The 24871-nt window shown below is 40.4% G+C and overlaps 1 protein-coding gene across 1 annotated transcript; it reads right to left on the bottom strand.

Annotated features, from left to right (window-relative positions):
- Nucleotides 1–16369: 16369 nt before the first annotated feature.
- On the bottom strand, nucleotides 16370–24653 carry LOC147448549 (uncharacterized). Its single transcript, XM_086521417.1, has 2 exons — nucleotides 23558–24653; nucleotides 16370–17094 (listed from the first exon to the last, which is right to left on the bottom strand). The coding sequence occupies exons 1-2, from the start codon at nucleotides 24651–24653 to the stop codon at nucleotides 16370–16372; spliced, it is 1821 nt and encodes a 606-aa protein (XP_086377543.1).
- Nucleotides 24654–24871: the final 218 nt, after the last annotated feature.

A 24871-nucleotide genomic window follows, 5' to 3' on the forward strand; every position in this document is an offset into this window, starting at 1 on the left:
TGCACAAGGGAACTGTCTGAAATGACTTCACTTGCAGAAATAAGCTGCTCATTGATATCCTTGACACTAGCAAGGAAAGTTTCCATATCATCTTCCTCATGCATAATCTTCGACTCCAGCTCTTTACGCAGCAAAGCAATTTTAGCCTCATTGCGGCTTGCATAAAGACCTGCTAGAATATCCCAAGCCTGTTTTGCAGATTTTGTTGAACGGATGTGAGGAACAATGGTGCGCTTCACAGACAACGCAATCAATGCATGAGCCTACGCATCTTTAACATCCCAACGAGCTTGTTTTGCCGTAGGCAAAACAACTCTAACAGCAGAAATCCTTGCAGCAAGACCTGCAACATCCTCAATATCGCCTACATCCTAAGAACCAGGACGTACATCAATGCCCTGCACAATGTTCCAGACACCCTTTGACACAAGAACATGTTGCATCATATAAGCCCACATAGGGTAGTTGTCCCCATCCAACCTGTCCTCAGCAGCAAACATCTTGAACACATCTGTGTTGTTGTTGTCAGCCATGGTAAATGCTGCACCTGATGTGAAAACTGCCCGAAAATAGGAGAAACGGAGCGGGAACAACCTGTGCTATATAGCACAAACCGTAGAAGACTATAAGGCACCTGTTATGCAGAGAACGGCACTGACAGAAATTCTGCACAAAATGACGAAATAGCCTGTGCAGTATTGCCTGTAGTGGAAACGGAGGCCGAAATGAGTCCAAATCAAAATTCTGAGTAGACCAAACTGAAATCGGAGAAAGTGAAATCGCCAAAGCTCACTAAAATCGGAGAAAGTGAGCAGGCATGTGCTGGAGCAGCTGGAGCCAGGGAGGACGTGACCTGCTATGATACCAATTGTTGGAATTAGGGTTGCAGAGAAACACACACAGCTTGGAGAAGACGAAGGAAGCTCAAGGCACACAATAGAGAGTATGTTACTTAGTGTGCAATGGAAAGATAGATAGCCCTAGAGTGATGGGCATATATATAATGCTCAGGGGAAAAAACCTCCTAAAGAGGAAAAAAATGCCCCGGCGGTCCTAGTGTGTTCACACACATCACTACCACATGTATATGGTAACAGAATTCATTGCACTTTGCATACCATTAGAATTCATTGCACTTTGCATACCATTACTAGAATTCACTGCACTTTGCTCTTGAGAATTCACAAGACTTGGAGAAGCAGTAACACAAAAAGACTTCATCTATTAAATCTGCTTTCTGCAAAATAAAAAGCTCGGCTGTACATATAAGAGGTGCAGATGGTAAATTTTTCTCACCAAGCAAAAGAACATGTTTACCATTGGACATAAAGGATAAGGAGTTGTGTTCATAACTAGTGTGCAATGTGTTTCCTAAACCATGCAGCCACTCCCGTCCTAAAACTACATCTCGGTCCATGTTCATAACTTGGAAGTCAATACTCATCATATGATCTTGATCCATAAGCTCAACCCCTTGAACTATCGTGTCCCATACTTCTTTATCATTCCCAGACATCTGCTCCACCACATACTTGTGAGAGCAGGGAGTCTGTGTAAGCTTCAATTTCTTGACTAGCTTATAGTTCAAGAAGTTATGAGTTGCACCATCATCCACTAAAATACGAACACGTTGTCCGTTAATAGTGCCATGCATGCGAATAAAATCATGGGGGCCAAAGGTGGGCTGCCACATTGAAGTAGACACACAATACTTGTGCTTTTCTTCCATATGAAGAACCTCTACATCACAATATGTAGGAGATGAATCTAATGTGAGGCGTTGCATTGTGTGCATGGCCTTTTCTTTGCCTTGCAAAAGAGGACAATCTTTCTTGTTATGTTGGTCCGAAAGACATCTAAAACACAAATTGTGTTTCTTTGCACACTCAAAATCAGCAGTGCTGAAAGACCCACGTGGACTATCTCGTGATTGCTTAGGCTTCTTAGCCTCTTGTGGGCGTGGAGAGGTAGATTGTCTCTTATTCCTCTTGGAACGTGTGGTAGATCTACCTCGCCATTGGCTCTTAGCCACGTTGCTCTTAGCAAAAGTATTCTTAGAGTAGGGAACATTGCCTTTCCTCTCTTGGTCATCATCATATCTTTGCGCATGACTGATGGATTCTTCCAAAGTTTTTGGATGTTGGGTCTTGACATGAAGACGATAGTCTTTGTCAAGACCCCTATTAAAACCCCGTATCTTTTGGAATTCATCTAGACCTTCTAGTTTTAATATGATTTCCTGATACTTCGAAAGGTACTGTGTGAGAGAGAGGCCAGACATGCGGCATGCATCCCATGCTAACCAATTCTTATCTTCTTCATTGGAGTCCAAAAACTCTTTGGAGAAAGAAGCTTGAAACGCAGCCCAAGACGGAGGAAGAGCATCTATTGGAAATGTCATCCACCACTTATAGGCCTTGCCTTTAAGAGATAGACTTGTTTCCACAACCGTCTTTATATCCGGGGTTGTCTCAATTAATGAATATCACTCCATTTGTGTAAGAATGTATTGACCGCATCCTTGTTGCGATCATGCTCTTCCCCGTGAAACTCAGGAATGGTGATATTCTTAAGTAATGCATTGCTACCTTTTGCATCTTCTGTAGCACTTGTCTCTTGGACTCCTTAAGTCATGCGAACTTGGTTCCCTTGAACCGTGCCACTTGTGGCTCCTTGAGACGTCTATGAATTCATAAATTTCACAAGTATTTCCGTAAGATTGGTAACATTTGCATTGAGTGCAGAGAGGTTGCTTTCGAGTACGCTTTGGTGATGTTCCAAAGTCTTGAAAGAAGCCATATCTACAAGACCATGATCTCCTAGATCATCATCCTCATGCATATTAGTGTTAGCAACACCCGTGGTGCCCTGATTTTGATCTATGTGCTCAAAATCAAACGTGTGTGTGGGTGGGATATCCTCACTGGCCATGGTAAACACACACTAATACAAAGAGAAAAAAAAGACAACTTGTACCTTGAGAAATTGAAGTCTTTGTGTTTTATATGCTCTGCGATTTGCGTTGCACGCGAGCCTCGCCTTGCAGGAATTTGAGCTCTTCACTTGTCGTTTGTTGTAAGAACACCTTTGTTGATTCTTCACAAAAACCCGTCGTTTTTGTGAAGGCTTTTGTTCACTTTGAAGCTACCGCCTTGAGGAAAAAAGAATTTTTGGAGGAAAACTTGCCTTCCTCCAAGAAGTGAAAAGGAAGGGTGAAGCTACTTCCTTGAAGTTTGACGCTTTCCCTTTCCTTCTAGTTTTCCTTTCAACACAAGTAGGCTATCTTTCCTTGTTATACACAACAAGGGTCAATAGCTTGATGGTAAAGTGTTGGAATGTTACCCTCATGGGGTGGGTTAAATCCTCCTTCATGCAAGGGTTAAGCGGGCGTTCATACGCGCGCAACCAACGGTGCCAACGGAAGCCTTCGGAGCCTCGGTGCGATCAAGTTGGCCTTGGTCGCCCGCCTTAGGCGTGGATGGGGTGGCCGCGATCGGTTGTCGCTGCCTGTCCACGCACAAGAAAGAGTGCCTGTCTTCTTTTGCTGCACAACACAGACATCGTTGTCTACGGAACGTGGGAGAGAAGCAGAACGTCGCACGCACATGCAACCCGCTTTTTGCCTCCTCCCAAAAATAACTCGAATACCAGTGAAAGGGCGGTGGTAATGTGTGTGCTAGTCTCCACCCAATCGTGCTATCTTATAGCCTCCCCCTAGCGTACACACTGTCCGGCCGTGCCGGTGGCCTTGCCCATAGGATCCATGTCCTTACATCTTGGATCCACGTTAGGGTGTGCGAGGAAATTGAATCAAATATAACAGGGGTCTGATTGCAGTGCTAAAAAAGGGCTACAACATGTGCTTTTACATTGCTCAAATCGGGCATTTAGTGCTCAACTTATGGCCAATTCAGTTGCTTCGCAGTTTTGGACATCCATGAGCAAAGAAATTTGATACGGATCCAATTTAATTTGTGCTTGACACTAGGTTGGTTGATATCTAAGCCAAAGTGGTGCTTGAAAGTGCCTTGGTTGATTGTGTATGCCAAATGCAGTGCAATTGTCAAAGCAAAAGTTGTGCTTGACACTACTTTAGTCGATATTTGGGCCATTTGGGTGACTTGCAATGCTTTGATCGATATGTAAGCTAAATGCTACGCTGCTTCATGGTGTTTGGGTTGATATGAATGCCCTATGTGGTGCTCTCATGAAATCACAAAAGTTCTTAAAGAACTTTCCATCCAAAATGCCATCACTTGGAATGCTCTAGGTGTCAAGTATGCCAAATGTGGTTCCCTCATGAAACTAGGTAAACTTGCCTTACCCAAGACTCTAATATAAGTGAGAGAATTCTTACGGAGATTTCTAATTGGATTTTTTTTGGAGAAAAACGTTATGCTTGGTAATGATTTGGATGATATGCAAGCCTAATGTGATAGCCGCCCATAAGAGAAGCATCTTGTGCCTAGCAATGATTTGGTTGTGGGGGCATAACAACAAAGCATGTTGTCTTGACAATTCTTTGAGAGATAAGTATGCCAGTTGGGGGGCTATTAGCAAGATTAGTTGTGCTTTAGCAATGCTTGGTAATGATTTGGATGATATGCAAGCCTAATGTGATAGCCGCCCATAAGAGAAGCATCTTGTGCCTAACAATGCTTTGGTTGTGGGGGCATAACAACAAAGCATGTTGTCTTGACAATTCTTTGAGAGATAAGTATGCCAGTTGGGGGGCTATTAGCAAGATTAGTTGTGCTTTAGCAATGCTTTGACTGACAAGTAAGAGGATCATCGTTTAATTGAGAGAGGGTGGTCGCCCAAGATTAAAAAGCTGCCCATGGCCACCCAAATAATTGGGGAGGGGGGTGTTTGATAAGTGGGAACAAAAGGGAAAAAAAGAAGAAGAAGGGGGATGGCGTGAGCAGCAGGCAAGGAGATGCACAGAGGAAAAAAGGCTCGCAATGGATGCTTTGAGCATTGGATGGTGGCACCATAGAAGAAAAAAAGAATTAGCAGGTCATTGTGCACCAATTCAACGCTACTCACATGAATTTTGGAGCTAATTGAGCCGCACTACCACATCATTATTGGGTGTCCCATGCCACGTCAATCACGACGCCATGTCTGTTGTGGAGGGGAAAGGGGGGGATTACAAAGAGGGTTTCTTTTAGGGTTTTCTTCTTAAGTTGTGTGTGGTAAGAGATAGAAGAGAAGGGAACGAGAGGAAAAAGAGGTGTGGTGAAGAAAAGAAGGCTCTCTCCATCTCATGCTCTTCGGACCTCGAAGCCTTGGGAGGAGATAGAGAAGAGGAGAACGACAAGCAAGGGGGAAGGAGGAGATACAATCGAGGGAGGCAAAGCTCGCTCTCTTGGCAAACATCCATCAAAATGGAGATCTTGCAACTCGTGATCTCTCTCGTGCTCTCTTTCGAGATCTCTCTTGACAGCTTTGAGGAGCATAGTTAGCAAGCAAGGGCGAACAAAAGAGGGGAGAGGTTTTGAAGGATTTACACCATCGCCCTCAAGGATTCAACAAAGGAGTCGGGAGGGGAAAGGGAATCTCTTTCTCTTTTCCTTGCATAAGTTTGGGATATTCATCAAGTTGAATCAAGATTCTTCGTTTGAGATGGCCTTCATAGATTGCTTCGCCCTTGGGATTTCTGATTAAAGATTGTAGATCAAAAGGCATACTAGCAGCAGTGTATGCAATCGACTTGTAATAGGGTTATCAAGGATCATTATTGAAGCTTTTGTTGGGTTTTAGCACCAATTTTGTGTCGTTTATCTATTTCTTATTGCTTTCAATACCATATATGGCAGGCAAGGAATCATCGTGTGTTTGAGGGAGACCTTGATGTAGCAAGCTTCTCAGAGATTATACAAGAAAGCAGAGTGATGATCTATCCCTATCTGCACTCCTTTCCCTTGGTTCAAGCCTATGCTAATTTCCATATACAGCCAAATGCCCGATGCTTTCCCGGTCAACCCTAAAGAACCGCCCACCCTAACAATGTACATCGACAAGCCTAAGTGGGACACATGGTGAGTAAGCACTATCACATTTTTCTCTTGAACACTACAAGTCTAGCTAGCAAATAAACCAAAACTTGCATGCTGCTATGGGAATGACAATTTCCATGTCTTATATACAATTAGGGAGGACTATGCGAACTTCCATGTGCAAATTTGCATGTTTTTTCTTTCTCTTCAAACATAAAAAATGGAACAACATACATTATATAATAATTGTATCAAATATGATTAGAAAGATCTTTTTTATTTTGGAAATCCGATGCTTCACATGAGCTAGTTTTAGGGACTGCATCCACACACCTACACCTGCATGTAGTGGTTGAACCATAGAGGTGTGCTTACATCCCTTAGCTTTTACCACTAGGCCAACTCCCCTTGACATGATTAGAAACATCTCAATAAATGCATTCTAACCATTCTTCTGTTTTGCTATGTGTAAGGTGGATTTGAAATGCAACATGCCATACACTATTTGATCAAAAGAAAGGTGACATTCTCTGATAAAAAACAAGTGAAGGAGCGTGCTTTGTCCCTCTCCCCCTCTCTCTCTTTATATGTGTGTATATAGTTGATCATTTTTGGTTTCTCTTTTTTCTTTGCATGTTTCAAAGGAATAAATATGGTAGACATGATTAAAAGCACAACCGATGAAAACTATAAACTGCTAAGTTTTATGAAAATAGAGTTGTTGAAAGTTGAAGGGACAAAGCCAGCATAGAGGGCATAAACTCTCTCTTTCTCTCTAATAAAAAACCAAAATTGAAATAACAAGCTATCCCAATTCTTCTTGAATAACAAGTCTTGAATTCATGATTCGCCATAAAGATTTTTGAGGTCCTACGCCCTTAACACTAGGATGGTAGCCTAACATGACATAAAAGTGTCCTTTGCAGGGTCTAAGAAAAACTCACAACTCCTAGTATAGGACTCCATTTAGAAAACTCTCCATTGGGCATATTCACAAGACCCATATGCTCTAGGGAAAATTGTGAGAATAGTGAAATTCACAATGAATTGAGAGTAATAAGCTCTCAAATTAGGTGTATTTTTACACAATACAGAAAACAAGAAAGTTCATTAGTGCGTAGCTTGGTGCTCTCAAAAAAAAATTGACCTAGACATTCCAATATTTTTCGTGGCAACTATCATAGCATACTTTTCAAAGGAATGAGGGGTTATCACCTCAAAAAATCTATTGGAAGGTTTACATTTTGGTCAAAATTAGCATGTTATTTGACAGTTTTTGGTATATTTGCATATACATTTAGAAATGGCTAAGTAAGAGCACAATTTAGTGTGCCAAGCACTACATGAGCACTGCAAGTATTTGTTAGTTGTCATGGATACAAAGAAGCCACTTATTTGCATTTTCGTTTAATAGTGAGAAGGAAATTATTCATGAAAATCTATTTCCCAGCTTCAAAGCATTACAATACTAACAGGGTATATCATGAATGATCAAAACTACAAGCTTGAGCCAACTCCCTAATGATAAAACTCTTACATGGACTCGTGAGTAAGTGATGATTTGGCAATTATATCCACACTAGATATTTCAAAAACATTTTATGACAAAGTACTGACTTCTACATACACAGAGCAATTGACGTTTTATTGCCATTCTAAATCAACACAAGGATAACTTGTCACGCTCCTAAGGACATGCACATAGTACTCTTACTTGAGCATAAATTACAATGATCATAGCACTTGCGATAGAAGAAAAACCATTACAAATTTCCCAATAATTCCCACCACACTTGTTACAACCATTGCCATAATAATAGATAAGCACTTGCCATAACCTTTACAAAAACACATGGTGAAGACCATAAGCACAAGTCAAAAACACCTGGCAAAAACCAAAGCTTGCAAAGAACCTAACCATAATAAAAAAGACCAAGTGTTGGTGAGAACCATAACTATGCAACCGTAAATGACCACAATTATGTGGCCAAAAATGCCTTAGAAATGGCAAATTGAGAAAACCATAACAATAAAAGTAGCCATGACCTAATTAACACCTGGCAAAGATCACTTCACCATTAAAAATCCATAATGACACCTGGTGAATGATAAAAACCATAACCATAAAACCTAAAAGAATCATAACCACGAGTGTTAAACAACTGGCCAATGATGATAACCACCTAGCGAGTGGCGAACAATTGGCGAGTGTTGAACAACCATAAAAACCATGACATGAAAAGAAACTTGGTGAATGATGAAAACCATAACCACACTAACCATAAACACACATGGCGAGCGGCAAAACCCATAATCATAAAAATTGTAAACCCATAAAAACACCTTGAGAGTGTTGAACACATAGTGGATAATGAAAACCATAACAATAGAAACCTGGAAAAACCCATATCCATAAAAACACCTGGAGAGTGTCGAACATGCAGTGAATGATGAAAACCATAACCATAAAACGTGGAAAATTATCATAACCATAAAAACACCTGGCGAGTGTCGAACACAAAGTGAATGATGAAAACCATAACCATAAAACTTGGAAAAAATCATAACCATAAAAACACCTGGCAAGTGTCAAAAAACCATAAAAACACCTGGCGAATGTCGAAACCCATATCCATAAAAACACCTGGAGAGTGTCGAACACGCAGTGAATGATGAAAGCCATAACCATAAAACCTGGAAAATATCATAACCATAAAAACACCTAGTGAGTGTCGAATACACAGTGAATGATGAAAACCATAACCATAAAACCTGAAAAAAATCATAACCATGAAATTACCTGGCGAGTGTCAAAACCCATATTCAAAAAACCATAAAAACACATGGCAAGTGTCGAAACTCATATCCATGAAAACACCTGGAGAGTGCCAAAACATATAACCATAAAACCATAATAAATGATGAAAACCATAACCATAAACCGTGGCGAATAATGAAAGCCATAAAAACACTTTGCGAGTGTCGAAACCCATATCCATAAAAACACCTGGAGAGTGCCAAAACATATAACCGTTAAACCACAGTGAATGATGAAAAAAATAACCATAAAACCTAGAAAAAACCATAACCATAAAAACACCTGGCGAGTGTCAAAACCCATATTCATAAAAACGATAAAAAAACCTAGCGAGTGTCAAAACCCATAACCATATGTACCATAAAAACACCTAGCGAGTGGCAAAACCCATAACCATAAAACCCATAGCCATGACATGAAACCCATAGCTATGACACTTTGATTCTGATTCCAAAAGTGTAGGCAACCAAAAAAGAGGAGCGAATACCAAGTACTTTACGTTAAAAAACATGCCATGACAAGGCCCACACCACCATCAAACAACCATAATTTCGAGAACAAGAACCAACATACCACAATCAAGCAACATATTAGAAGCATACTACATGCCATACTTGCAATATAAGAACCATTTGTAGCAAGTATGTCCTAAAACGAGTCATCAACAACAAAAAATATCCATCAACAAAGAAAATCCATCGAGCAACAGCTATGAAGGATGGGAACATCAATCAGTGAGACTCCAATCTCTCCTTTAAAAAAAAGAGCTATGAGAAAATTGAAAGAGAGCATGGTAAACATGCATGTCAAGCACAAAAAAAACTTACATAAGACTGGTTCTCGTCTTCTAGTCACCCTTGAGCAACTGTCAAAGAGAAAATCCACAACAACTCTTGCATGGTAGTCCTTGAAGCAAGGATCATCACACATCGTTTTCTTGCACTTACCGCATCCCCACTTGGTGCGGGATGGCTTTGAGCCATCCACTTCCTTGTGCTCAGACATGAGATTCTTTTGTTCTGCAGAGCACACCACACAATACTTACTTGCTACATCATGCAAACATGTGGGAAAGTTACCATTGTAAGCATCCTCAACCATCGGCCGCTTACATATATAAGGCCTAAAAGAATTTTTTACCAACTGCACATGCATATGTAGCATAAAATCAAACCAAGATACATCCCTCTTTCCATAGAGGTCCTTCCAAATGATCCAACAATTTGTGAACACGGAATCCATGAGACCCCAAAAGCCTGCATGCCACCACCTAAACCCATCCATTGTAGTTTGCAAGATATATTCATTCCCAAGCACCATGCTATCAAACACATCACAACCAACTTTACATGCATTATATTTCACAACAACATCAAGGCATGTAAAAATCAACCTTGTTCCATCATTTACCAAGCACTTCACCTCACCTTTTTGCATTCCATAGCAATTAGAAGCAAACAAAATTTATTTCTTGTCAATCCATGAGCAAGCAATGAGACCTTGCTTCTTGCAATAGGCAAACCGATTAGCACCCCGTGGTTGCTTACCCAAGTGTAGCATTTTTGTAGTGGGAAAGTGCTTCCTATTAGCCACAAAAGTACCTGTACTACCTTGCCCTTCACATCTCAAGTGCTCTAGAAGCTTTACAGAGGTAAAATACCTGTCAAAAAACACATGATGCCCTTTTCTTGGAAGGGCTTTCACCAGGTTTGCAACTGCATGAAAAGACAATTCAGGGCATGGCATCTTATCATAAATCTGAAAAGCAAAGTTATACCCCGTTGCTGTGTCACACAAATTCCATACCTGTATGCCAAACTTATGAGGCTTCTTAAAATTATAAACCCTGCATGGATTCAATTTGAATTTAGAGGGAATAAAACGCTCATCCACAGTCACACAATGGCCTACATTGTAATTCTTTTGAAATGTGTAATTTAACCTCTCCTCCAAGTCAAACAACTGCCATAACTTGTGCTCTCTACATCCACGAGGTGGTCTTTGTGAATGGTCTTGTAAGTGGAGAAACCTTTTTATCTATTGAAATGTAGTTTGACTCATTTTCTCACCAAAAAATAGGAAAATGAAATGAGCCTACCATATCATCTTTCCAATAGTGTTATTTGGATGGCATGTAGTGAAGTGCCATGCCCATATCAACACCCATAAAACGCAAAAAAGAGTGATGATCAATAGGAACCCACCTGCGCATAGAGTCATGCAAGCTGCCACACCTTTGCCTCTTTTTCAGCATACGTATTTGTTTCATTAACAATGTGATCAATGAGATCGAGTGGAAACAACATAAAAAACAAATGGAACTCACGAGGTACATGCCCCAAATCAGGCCCTTTGGCTCCATTGAAGGGAGGAAGACTCCTAAATGTGCCAAGAGGCTCTTCCTGAAGGCCATCACCACTATTCCACTTGGGAGGAACAACATCAACAAACTCAGCATCACCCTCGGGAGAGTCATCAAGAACTAGACCTTCTGCTTCTAATGCCTCATCATCACCACCATCTACCCCCTCACCCTCTGATGCATGTTCATCTGTGAGGTCCCCAACCCCGAGAAGATTGGGGCGACTTGATAGATGGCCTTCCTTTATTTTCCTTTTCCATTGATGGCACCCAACTCTGTTTCCACAAAGTAGAGATACAAGCAACATAAGAGAGGAAGTCCTCTATCCATCATGTTCGTGGTTATAAGGGTCATAGACCACAAACAAGGTCGATAAACCTTGCAAGGATTCTAATAAAAACTACTTTCTAACATAAAGGTGAAATCCCATTGACATATTTAAAATCCATAAACAACGTCTTTTTCTCCATGTTTAAGAGGCACAACCACCATCCATAAACCATAAATATGATATGAGACTTAGTTTAAACTAACTAGTAATCTTGTGAAAAGTACCTGACTAATTGGTCCATAGCTTTCAGGGGCACGTAGATTTGGGACTTCTCGACTTCAAAGCACAATGAGTCTCTAATTTCGCTTCTCTTAATAAAAGGGAGTGGAGATTTTCTCGACTAATCGAGACCACCCATCCTTGACCGGCAACCTGAGTCAGCCCCCACTTTCCACCCCACACTCACACTTTTTAGCTTGTTTTCTAATTACTACCACACTGTTTTACCTATACAACAATGTTCTTTTCTTAATTCCAGGCATAGGTTCTTTCATCCAGCCCTTCAAACATCACCAAAACATTTCTTTCTCAATCATGGTCTAATGAAAACAGTCCTATAATTCAACAAAAATGAATCTTTCAATTATTCCAGCCACAAAACGCGCATACTTTCCTAGTTGCTAACCGCAAGGGAACATCTCGCTAACCACAAGGCATCCTGCTAACCGCAAGACATCTTGCTAACCGCAAGAGACAAAAAGAGCTAACAACCTCAGCTTATTCTTCGCTAACCACGGGATCACCTCGCTAACCACGAGTTCCATCTAGAAATAAGATATTCTTTCAGCAATTGCTTTCTTTAAGCGATTTTTCAAACATGATTGACTAACTTCTAACATCAAACAAAAACAATTTATCAAATAGTAACCATAAATCAAACAATTCTTTCTCTACTCTATGAAATCATATGCTTGTTTCTTGTGATATAATCACGATTCTTGGACATTTTAAGGGAATTTCTAGGCTTGTCTTATCAGTCATCATGTATAACAATGTAGTATTATAAATTCACCTTACCGGATGATCAACACATTCGACTACCTCTCGTGGTTGAGGTTGGACGACTTCGACTTCCTACGCAGCTGCATCGATACCTCCGCTTGAGCAACGTTTGGAGTAGTTGATGCCTTCCTTTGCACTTTATTTAGAGGTGGAGCGGCATGAGCGTCCTTCGAGCTTTGAGTCACTGGATTCGGGGCCATTGTATCACAAAAGAGAAGGGGAAAAAAGAGAAAGAGAACTCAAGAATTCGAGGAGCACCACGACGATGGTAGAGAAAGAGTTGGAGATGGAGATGGCTTGAGGGTGAGAGGTTGAGGGAGAGATGTTGAGAGGGAAGATAACTCCGACGCCAAGTCAAGAGAGCTCCGCTTTTGAGAGCATGCGTGTTGAAAGTGAAGGGAGAGAGGTCTTTATATAAGCTCTCAAGGCCAAAATCACAAGCTAAGAATATAGGGAAGCAAAGAGAGATAAGTTCGCGCACATTCGCGGCCCTTTTTTTGTGGACATTGATTTTGATGCACGATTTCGAGTCTCTAAGTTTAGAAGAAGCTTGGCTTCCAAGAAAAGAAGCTCTAAAAACTTGACTTCTCCTCTCTCTTTTCGAAAAATACTCCTTTCCTAAAAGTACTCCTCCTACTTCTTCTCTTCTAAAATTAATCCTCCTTTCCTAAAATTACTCTCTCTTTCTTAAAATTTCTCTTTCTTTTTCAAGGGTCAACTCTTATCTTTAGATACAATCTTGAGGCTTAGGTTTCCCCTATCAATCTATTGTTTTCAAGTGAATAAGAGTCATCATCAATAGTTCCAGAGTCCGATTTTCGATCCGATCGTTCCATTAGAATGCTCTTTGAATTAATAAAATGCGAACCTTAAATATTTGCAAAGTAAATGAAATACTTTTATTGAAAAATGTTGGGTACATTACATCTTCATTACTATCATCATCATCATAAACTACATCAAATGAGCTACTTGAGGGTGTAGGTCTCCCTCCTACATGTGGTGGATTTTGCATGCGAGGCCGACCACCAAGATTTTTGTTGAATTCAGGTGATGGATTGGTATTCTTATGCATGCTAGAACCCTTAGATCTACCCCGATTTTTTGGTTTTGGTGGCCTTCCACGTCTCCTCACAATTGGAGTGGTCTCAAGAGTCTCAAGCAGAGTGGTTTCAAGAGGACCAGACTCACCATCCTCTTCAAAATGGTATGCAATATCTCCCCCTCCCAGGTGCATGGCATCATGAGCATCTTCAACCCCCAATTGTTAATTTCAAGCAAAGGTGCATGACTTGACTCACCAATTTCAAATGTAGAAGGAATAGGTGTAATTGCATGACTTCCCTCATTGATTTTGGGATGGCTTTCAAATCGCATGGCGCTCCACACAACATAATTGCAAAAATCATCCCAACTAGCAACATATTTCTTTGGATCCCCATCAAATCGGCAAGAAAATTTGTACTTCTTGGCATTGAACTTGTGAAGCATACCAAAAAAGAAGATTTCTTCATGTCTTTCACCACACTCTTGGTGTGTCCATGAAGCACCAAACCATGTAGCCGGTATCTGGAGCAAGGCACCTTCTTGGGTCGCCAAAAATCCATAAGAGCAATCCTTAACAAGGGAGCCTACCTCTGCAATCCGATAGCGCCATTGATTCAAAGCAACGCGTGTGGAAAAAAGCACCCTGTACAGTAGCGTTGCAGAGTTTACTTGGTCGAAAGCGATGCTCATAACCTCGGGTAAGCATTGTCTGAAGCGAATAGGCATTGCAACGCAAGCCTTAGGATGCAACAACCATTGAACAAATTTATCTTCCACTCTCTCGAACGTACAACCTTGTAGAGATTGGCAAAATTGAAGAATAGTTTGCTGATACAATTAATTATCTAATTAATATGCAACTTAAAAGTCATCGAATCAAGCTAAAATAAATTCGAGTTTTTTTCAAGTTATGCGTAACTAGTTTCTAATGGTCAATTTCAATGACCACACTTGGGTTTATGGAATTAATTCTTCAAACTTTGTAAGTTAAAAGGACACAAAAGTGTCCCTTTACACAAAAATGTGATGTTACCAACCTAGTGTTAAAAACTTCTCTTAGCAAATCACATTCTTTTTTTTTTTTTGGAAATGTTCTTAAGAGCTTGATTTGAATTAGCTAAAAAGGAATACATGCAGACCCTGACATATCCTTTGCATAGGGGGTTCCAACATATACAAAATAGGCACATTGTGACCCAAAACATACCGTCAAGGACCTATCTTCTTCCCCTCGGCAAGCTGCTTCCTTCTACTTGATAGAAGCCATCCGCAAGTTTCTAACACAGTTCTGCATGTAGCACTCCGTTCTTTTTCACTACTGCGCTGTCAACAACACTGCCTGTGGGGGGGGAGAGAGAGAGAGAGAGAGAGAGAGAGAGAGAGAGAGAGAGAGAGAGAGAGAGACTCTTGACTAAGAGCTATAAAGTGGACCTCGAGCTCTACCTTGCACGCACACACACACACACACACACACACACACACAGAGGCTATCACAAAGATTTATTTACTCCAACACTATTTTTATCGCATGCAAGCATACAACATCGCTAAAAAAGAATGTATGAAAAGCAACATCTTAAAATAGCTTCTTAAAAAAACAAGTGAAAGGGTCACGACGGCTTTCAAAAACAATAAGAAAGTGATAAAATTGTTAGGTTGAATTAAACTGGTATCAGTGTTTGGGAAAGGATTGCCTCAACTTAGTCTTGCGTCGATTGAAAATCTAAGCTAGCTAGCTGCAAACCATGGTAAACGAAAGAAAAATTGATGAAATATGTGAGAAAATCGTCCAAAATTTTTACAAATCTCAAGATTTCTGCTGGTATTCCGATTTTCTTCTTTGTGAGGAGGAAACTCAATCAACAGCCGTTTAATAAAAGAGACTTTCTCGAACGTTAACACTGACTGGAATCAAGCTATAAAATGCAAGAAATGTATAGCCATATGAAGTTGTGAAATGAAAGGTGAAATAAAAAGAACTAATTAATATATGTATGTGTGTATAAAATTTATTAGAATTATGCAAGGTGAAGCTTCACTTTAGCATTCTAAAACAATAGAATGAAAAAAGAACATATGTGTGTGTGTGTGTGTGTGTAAAATTTACTAAAATTATACAAGATAAAGCTTCGCTTTAGTATTCTAAAACAATAGAATGCAAGAAAAGTAAAAACATGTCAGGATGTGAAATAAAAGGTAAGTCTCCATCGTGTGCACCGAAAACAATAAAAGTTTCCCTAACCCCAACACTAAGGGCTTCTTTTAGAAATCTAAAAGCCAAAAAAAAAAAGCTTCTAAAAGCCTTGAAAATGTGTACAGCATTTGATAGGCATTGCCACACTACCAACAAACAAAATTGGGAAAATTACCAAAATACCCCTCTAATTTGATGAAATTCCCAAAATGCCCCTCGTATTTTCAAAATTCCTAATCTGCCCATAAAATACACCTAAAATTTCCCAAAATACCCTTAAATAATTTGAAAATTCCCAAAATACCCCCAAGTCCTAAATTAAGCAAATTGGAGAGAAAATCGTTCATATGAATTCAAGCTTTCGACAACCAATGAAGGCAAGTCAAATCTCCGCTACATATACAACAAAATCGCAAGGAAAATGTGGTATGGCTTCCTCATACAAAATGAAGCCAAATCCTTGCTATAATCGGAAAGAAAATCTCTCACATGCTGAGAGTAATGCATTCAAGCTTTCGACACAAAATGAAGACAAGTCAAATCTTCGCTACATATAGAGCAAATCGCAAGGAAAATGTGGTATGGCTTTCTAATACAAAATGAAGCCAAATCCCCACTATAATCGGAAAGAAAGTTCCTCCCACGCATTGTGACTTTCCCGCACAAAATGAAGCCACATCCCAGCTACATATTCAATCTGCAATTGGAGCTTTGCAAGAACGCTCATTGTGGCCAAGACCACCACAACGTGAGCATGTGAAAATACGCTTTTCTTGAAGCGATCCTCAGTTCTAATACGAAGTTTTCTAGGACGCCCAGGTGGCCTACGTGTGGCAGGTGGTTTCAATTGATCACTAACATCCACAATTGGACTTATGACACCACTATAAGTGTTACAATAGGCTTGCAAAGCATATGCCTTATGTACATATGATTGAACACACTCTCTCTTGAAGAGAATAGCTGCAATAGCATGAGCACATGGAATTTCAAATGTTTTCCACTTATTACATGAGCATGACCTTGTACATACATCAAGTACACATGTTTTTGTACTTGTCAAGATCTCAAAAACCATATCACTAGAGGGCAAGATTCGATATTGCCGAGCACTATTTCCAACCTCACGCAAATTCTTCTCTACGTTTGCAACCAATGCAAACTGTGCTCTATCTCCTAAAGACTCACATGCCTTCTTTCCCTCCATTCCACGTGCATAGAACCAAGCTGTTAATTGGCGACGAATGATATCAAGCATAGATATGATAGGCTTATCTCTAGCCTCAAGCAACCATGCATTCAATGACTCAACAATGTTGGATGTAAGATGCCCATAACGCTGTTGGGTGAAGAGGGGGAGATCGACCGCTTAAAGTACTCAACATAAGCTTTCAAGCCATCACCATCAAACTGTCCACCTCTTCTTCCAATTTCCAAGCACACACACTCACCTAGACTATGACACACACACACAGTAAACAGAGAATTGATATAGACAAGCTTGTAAGGAGGTGTAAGAGATGTGTAAGAGATGGAGACTAGATTAGAGAGTACACAGCAAAATAACCATAGCTTAAGAGAGTAGAGAAGAGAATCTGCAAGAGAAAGGCCTAAATCTAGCCCCAAACTCCACGGCACCTCTCTTGTGGAGTTGGTATTTAATATATTACTTTGAGTTTAAGGTGCCAAAAATTGAGGCCCCTCTTTTACAACCACTTTACTTTTGCAAATGAGTGAAGCTCATTAGTTCTTGCATGACCCATAAGGGGAGTTCCCACTACAACTATTTACAGAGCCATAGTGGCTTATTGAAATGATGTTCTAAGATACTGTGCAAATATAAAATGGCCAAGAATAATTGCCGTCGCCTCTTCATCAACTCCCCGCATTCCACTCTACAAAATCATCATCAACTCAATTAGTAAAATAAATAGACAGCACATAATTAACCATTACGCCCAGCTATCCCAATTGCAGTTAACCACTACAACAGGAGGGTGCCCAATCTCGTAACATCCCTCCCACCAGGGATAGCAACTGTCCTCAGTTGCTCAATAGAGAAATCAACTGGACCGTGAGTGATGGAAAGTGTGGAGAAGGTTGGGAAAGTTGCGAAAAAACTTTTTAGGCATCCATTTGGCATCCTCTCTAGGGTGGCCCTTGAAAGTCAAAAGGTAACGGTTATAAACCATTCCAGTGCGTGTAGTGGTGGTCTCATGGTCAACTATTTTGTCAGGGATGAGTTGCTCTTCTTGGTCTACAAGTGAAGGTGGGTCTTCGTAAATGTGGTGTGTAGGTAGGGGTCCTCTGAATGGTCGTAAAAGACTAATGTGAAATGCATTGTGAATGTGCCAATGTGCAGGTAATTCTAAACGAAAAGAAACATCATTAATGACAGCTGAAATTTTGAAAGGTCCATAAAAATGAGGAGCAAGCTTAACAAAGACATTAGTATCAACACTTTTGATCCTTCGTTTTTCGATGCGAAGTAAAACATGATCACTTTCTTTGAATTGGTGTGCCTTGCGGTGTTTGTTAGCATGCTTGGTGTAAAGTTCTTGTGAGTGTTTAATGGCAGAATGCACACTTGCATAAATATCATGAAAGTCAGTAGTGAAATCATTAGCGGCAGGCACAACATTAGAAAGACGTGAAGCAGGAGTAGGAAGTGAGTGACCGTATATAATTTCAAAGGGAGATTTACCCGTGGCAGTGTGAGTGGTGTTGTTGTATGCAAATTGCAAAATATGTAGGTAGTCATCCCATTTCTTAGGTTGAGAGGAAACATAAGCCTTCAACAAGTCAATAATAGTGCGGTTGGTGACTTCGGTTTGACCATTAGATTCAGGATGAAATGCATAAGTAAAGTCAAGTGTAGTGCCAAGATTTTCAAATACAGTAGTCCAAAAAGCACTACAAAATTTTGAGTCTCGATCGGAAATAGTCACTTTAGGCAAACCATGATGTGGAAAAACAGTCTTCAGAAACAAAAGTGCAGCTTGATGTGCTGTGAGTGTTTTCTTACATGGAACGAAGTACGCTTGTTTAGAGAAACGATCAATAATAGTCCATATCATGTCATGTTTGTGCGTTGTGAGTGGGAAACCAGTAACAAAATCCATTGAAATATGTTCCCAAGGTCTTTCAGGAATGGGGAGAGGGTGTAAAAGTCCCAATTTCTTACCTGTAGCTGCTTTGATTTTTTGACAAATCAAACAAGTGGACACATATTGTTTAACATCCATTCTCATAGTAGGCCAATAGAAATCACGACATAAATTTTGAAAAGTTGCAGCAAATCCTCTATGTCCAGCATAAGGTGGTTTGTGCAATTCTTCAATAATTAATGTACGAAAAGATTTAGTCACACACAATTTTTGTTTGAAATAAAGGAAGTTTTCTTGAATAGTGTATTCGAGAAATGTGTGTACAGAATTATCAAGCATGTGCAACCATGTCGTTTTGAAGTCATCGTCATGTGCATAAGTAAAATCTTGATGGTCAATGAAAATTCGATTCATCATGCGTGTGAATGTAGCTGGTGCATTTGTCAAACCAAATGGCATGACAAGAAATTCATAGTGCCCAGTTTGTGTTCTGAAAGCAGTTTTGTAGACATCATGTTCAAACATTTTGACTTGGTGATATCCTGATTTAAGGTCAATTTTGCTAAAGATGTTTGCCCCTTTCAGTTTGTCTAGTAGATCATCCACTCTATGAATAGGAAACCTATTCTTAATGGTGATCTTGTTTAAAGCCCTGTAGTCGATACACATACGAAAGGTTCCATTTTTCTTCTTGACAAGAAGTACTGGAGCTCCGTATGGTGAACTACTAGGTCGGATTAGGCCTCGGTCAAGTAAATCAATGATTTGAGTTTGTATTTCCCTGTGTGCGGTAGGATTTACACGATAAGGTGCTCTACAAGGAGGTTCACTACCCGGTATGATGTCAATTTGGTGGTCTTCTGGGCGTGATGGTGGAATTCCAGGTGGGAGATCATGCATAAAACAATCTTTAAATTGTGAGAGAAATTCATCGTGTGTGGAGTTACGTGAAGTTTCAGTTTCAACAGAAATTTGATTTACCAATACTAGATATGTTTTCCCCTGTTTTCGAATTGCTCGTTTGGCTTGAGTGTGAGAGAGGAGTGGAAATTTTTGATGTGCCAGTGTTGCTTGGATGGAGAATTTTTTATTATTATGAGTGAGAGACATTGTACGTGTTTTATAATTAATCAACGGGTCAAATTCATGACGAAATGGCATTCCCAAAATCATATCGAGTCCATGCAATGGTGCTACCAAAAATGTACGTGCTTGTGTGAATTCACCAATGCAAACTTCAACAGTGACTTGAGTTTTACAATTAAAACGTTGATTATTAAAAACAGTTTTGACCTTGTGGGGTGATGAAATTTCAGAGAGTGATAGTTGTTGTGCCAATCGTGTGGAAATGAAATCATGGCTACTACCATCATCTAGCAGAATGGTGACATTTTCACCCTTAACAATGCCTTGCACTTTAAACAAAGTGTGAGGAGATATAGGAGTACCTGAGGATGGGTTGTCATCGTTATCATAATCAGGATCATATCCCTCACCGTAGTTAACTTCCACTTCATTGTCGTCGGGTGTAGCATCTTCGATGAGGTTAAGAGTAGCTCCGTTGGGGCGGTTGTTGTTGAAGGGTTTTTGACTTGAATTCCTGTTGACTCCATTTGAATGGCCATTGGATTAACCATTGCCCTTAGCATGACCATTTGGGCACTTATCTGCATAGTGACCATATTGAAAGCATTTAAAACACTTCACCTTTTTGTTACCATTAGAATTTGGAGGAAAACGCTGGTTGAAAGGATGTTGGTCGCCTCGTTGCTGAGTGTTGTTGTGGTTGTTGCTCGTATGAGGATGAGCAGTGGCAGGAGGATTGTCAAATCTTCGTCTTTTAAAAAAGGTACGGCTTTGGTGTTTGCTTCTGTCAGAGTTAGGAGAGAAGGGAGGTCTCTTGTTGCGGTTAGTGTTAGCAGGTTGATCAGTGTGAGAGGAATGTCCACCTTTCTTCTTTTCTGCGTTGAGAGCCAAGTTAATGGTCTTTGACAGAGAATCTGGTTCGAACATATCTACCTCAGCACTAATTTGTAGTGCCAAGCCTGATATGTACTTTCGCTTCAATTTCCTGCGACTAACATGTTCAATAGCTTGCAATTGAATGAGACAATTCCAAAAACGGTCAGTGTAACCCTGTACATCTTCATTTCTACCCTGTCGAATTAAATCCCATTGACGTCGTGCTTTAGCTTTGTACTGTGTTGGCAAAAATTGGGGTAAAAACACTTTTTTGAATGCATTCCAGGTGCGTGGTCTTCTTCCATGTTGTTTGGTGGCGTTCCACCACAATGCAGCGCTGCTAGTGAGATGATTGGATGCACACTTTATCATTTCACGCTCGGGAAAGTCTTCATCATGAAAGTAGTCATCTAACTGACTAACCCATGCTAGAACCGTGCTAGCATCTTTAGTGCCATCAAAATCTTTGAAAGTGAAGGCTTTTCTGCTAATTTTGTTTTTCTTGGGTGTCGGTGCAGATTCGGTGCGTGCAGAATGTAATAATTTATCTTCAAGTTCTTGCCTTCGCATGCGTTCATATGTGAGTGACTGCTGCAAATTTTGAAGTTGCTCTGCAATCGTGGGTGCATGAGGAAGATGTGCCATGATTGCGTGCTTTTCTTTTTTTCTTTTTTTTTTCTTTTTTTCTTTCTTTTTCTTAAAAAAAAAAGTAAATAATTAAATGGTAATGCTTAAAAAGGCTATTTGGGATATTCACAGATGCAATATGTGGAATAAAATAAAATAAATAACAGAAATGTAATGTACTTAGCTGAAAAAGAGCGGTGGCGTCCAGTCCAGAATGGCGATGCGCTAGGAAATTGCCAGAGAATAGACAATTCGACGGTGTGTCACCGAGCCAGTTGAATTTTGTGGCACTCGATCTCTCGTATTCCCAAAATTAATGGTATTACATTTAGTAATTTAACCATCCAATTAAATTGAATGTTATTTTCGAGTTTCTTGTATAGCTAGGCCAATGGAGCAGGTATTGTTCTTTTTTTTTTTTTTTGATGCTCGCTTGCCGGCTTAGGACAGAGTGACCACCTTCTTATGCACTTCAACCCTTGAGTTGGCCAAACTTTGTAAGGAATGTCTTCTAAGCTTAATGTTCAATGGCATTCTTTTTTTGTTTTGTTTTTTTTGAAGCTTAATGGCCTCACTTTTTAAAGAGGTAAAGTTTTGAGGCTTGAAGCTTAATAGCCTCACTTTTTAACGCGTAAAGTTTTGAGGCTTTCTTAATGGCCACACTTTGACTTAAAAGGTGTGAATTGCAATTGCATGGAAAAAGTTGAAGACAGCGAGCTCTCTCAGGCTGAGAACGACAGCGCCATTAAAGAATTGCACATGGTGACTAAAGGAGGAGGTTTCAGCCCGAGTGCAAGAAGGCAAAAGTACTCACACAGCTTGGGCGTCCATGCTGATAGCAATTTCGAGCTTTTTCGAATAGGTCGATCGAGAAATTTTTTTGTGTGTAAGCAAGGATTTCCACATAAATTTCTCGTCTTCTTTCTTCTCTTCGTTTATGCTTTCCAATGCCGCTTCCCAATGACAAGCCGAATCGATGTGACTCAAATTTCCCTGCTTGCTTTGACTCTTGCTCTCTCTTTCCTTTAGTAAACCATAATCCGCCTTCTCGTTCCCAATTTCAACTTCTCTTTCAAAGTTGTAATTAAGCTTTTCGACTTCTTTCAATTATGCGTCAGCTCACTGTCTTGTCCGTATCTTCATGTATACGCAAGGTTAACTAGTGCTTAAATTTAACCACTGAACATACCCGTTCTTGATCGTCTTGAAGCCGAATTTGAAAATTGATTGCCGATTAGCCACCAATTAACAATCGAGTTTTTCTTCTGTGAACTCGATCAATTATACTTCGAATTTCCACGAACCCTTGAATCCTTGAATTGCAAAGTCGATGAATTGCAATTGGGGTTTTGTCGATTAGAGAAAACTCCTTCTTAAAACTGAAATCTGGTGCCGATTAATCCTCGAACCTGAGGCTCTGATACCACTGTTGGGTGAAGAGGGGGAGATCGACCGCTTAAAGTACTCAACATAAGCTTTCAAGCCATCACCATCAAACTGTCCACCTCTTCTTCCAATTTCCAAGCACACACACTCACCTAGACTATGACACATACACACAGTAAACAGAGAATTGATATAGACAAGCTTGTAAGGAGGTGTAAGAGATGTGTAAGAGATGGAGACTAGATTAGAGAGTACACAACAAAATAACCATAGCTTAAGAGAGTAGAGAAGAGAATCTGCAAGAGAAAGGCCTAAATCTAGCCCCAAACTCCACGGCACCTCTCTTGTGGAGTTGGTATTTAATATATTACTTTGAGTTTAAGGTGCCAAAAATTGAGGCCCCTCTTTTACAACCACTTTACTTTTGCAAATGAGTGAAGCTCATTAGTTCTTGCATGACCCATAAGGGGAGTTCCCACTACAACTATTTACAGAGCCATAGTGGCTTATTGAAATGATGTTCTAAGATACTGTGCAAATATAAAATGGCCAAGAATAATTGCCGTCGCCTCTTCATCAACTCCCCGCATTCCACTCTACAAAATCATCATCAACTCAATTAGTAAAATAAATAGACAGCACATAATTAACCATTACGCCCAGCTATCCCAATTGCAGTTAACCACTACAACAGGAGGGTGCCCAATCTCGTAACAAACGCTTTCCTTTAAAGTGTGTCGTCGCCCAATGAGAAGGGGGTGAAGTAGTCAATAAGTAGTCCGTCGTGGCAGGACTTATAACTCTCATCCCTTGGATAGCCGTGTCATAGTCGCTCATAGTGTTAGCATAAGCTGCTACCCAAAACAACCGAATAAATTCTCCATTGTTGCATTTCTTCTTGAGATTAGCATCCAAATGGCGCATACAATATGCATGCTCACATCCTGGAAAGACAAGCTCCGCTGCTGGGAGAAGACCTTTTTGCTTGTCTGATACAAAAGTAATCGCATTGACACTCGCCATACAATCATGTACATTTTGCAAAAACCATACCCAATTGTCTTCATTTTCTGCATCTACAACACCAAATGCTATCGGAAACAAGCCCCCCATAGCATCAATCCCTGTGGCTGTCAACAAAGCACCAAGATATTTGCTTGTCAGGAATGTGCCATCCAACCCAATAAAGTCACGATCATGCGTGAAACCAGTGATGCATGCTCCGAACGCAAGAAACATTCGAAAAAAACGACCTTCAGTGGTTTTCTGCAAATGGGCCACAGTGCCCGGATTGCTAGCCACAAGCTTGTCGCAATAAGACTGAAGCTTTCCATAAGATTTTGCATGATCACCATGAATAATACCCAAAGCATGTTGCTTCGCCTTCCAAGCAATCTTGTACGAAATTGACACTCCAACTTCTCGACGCAAATCGGCCATGAGCTCCTTTGGCCTATACATTGGATGGTCTCGAAGTTTCTCTACGTACCTTGTTGCAACCCATTCAACAGTGGCTTCCTTGTTTCCAAGTTGTGAAGCACCACCACAAGTGTGCTCATCATGAAATGCCTTGACCATACACCCAGGTCCACCAGAGACCAAAGACGCATGCGAGCGCCACATGCATCGCTCTGCCTTGCATACAACGGTATATCTGGATCGATCACGCTTAGCATGCCTAAGCTCCAAATGAGACTTGATTGCTTGTTCTTGAACCTTTGAACGAAGCACATCAAGAGATTCAAATTGAGTACCAAGAGAAAGAGTTGCAGACATGGTAGCATTATTCTCTGATGTATTTGCATTACTCTCAGCCATGGTTGCCCTCTTGTGTGTACCCGCAATACCACACTTCTTTACATACAAACAACAACGAGCTCTTGCATCAATCTGTATCTTGCACTATGCGGATGGACATTTGCCTTGCACATAGCCATTCGCATACATCGCACAAAAGGCTCCCAACTAGTCTGTGGAGAGAGATGCACTGAAGACTCCCTCGTTTTTGTGACCTGTCGACCTCAAGGCCCGCCGTG

The sequence above is a fragment of the Adiantum capillus-veneris genome, chromosome 10 (assembly GCF_014529385.1).
Source record: "Adiantum capillus-veneris isolate H3 chromosome 10, ASM1452938v2, whole genome shotgun sequence".
NCBI lineage: Eukaryota > Viridiplantae > Streptophyta > Polypodiopsida > Polypodiales > Pteridaceae > Adiantum > Adiantum capillus-veneris.

What these genes read in the sequence shown, in the direction of transcription:
- LOC147448549 (XM_086521417.1), bottom strand. Translation starts at nt 24,653, where the DNA reads ATGGCTGAGAGTAATGCAAATACATCAGAGAATAATGCTACCATGTCT. An exon ending in GACGACACACTTTAAAGGAA is followed by an intron (nt 17,095 to 23,557) that starts AGCGTTTGTTAC and finishes TCTTCACCCAAC; the next exon opens with AGCGTTATGGGCATCTTACA.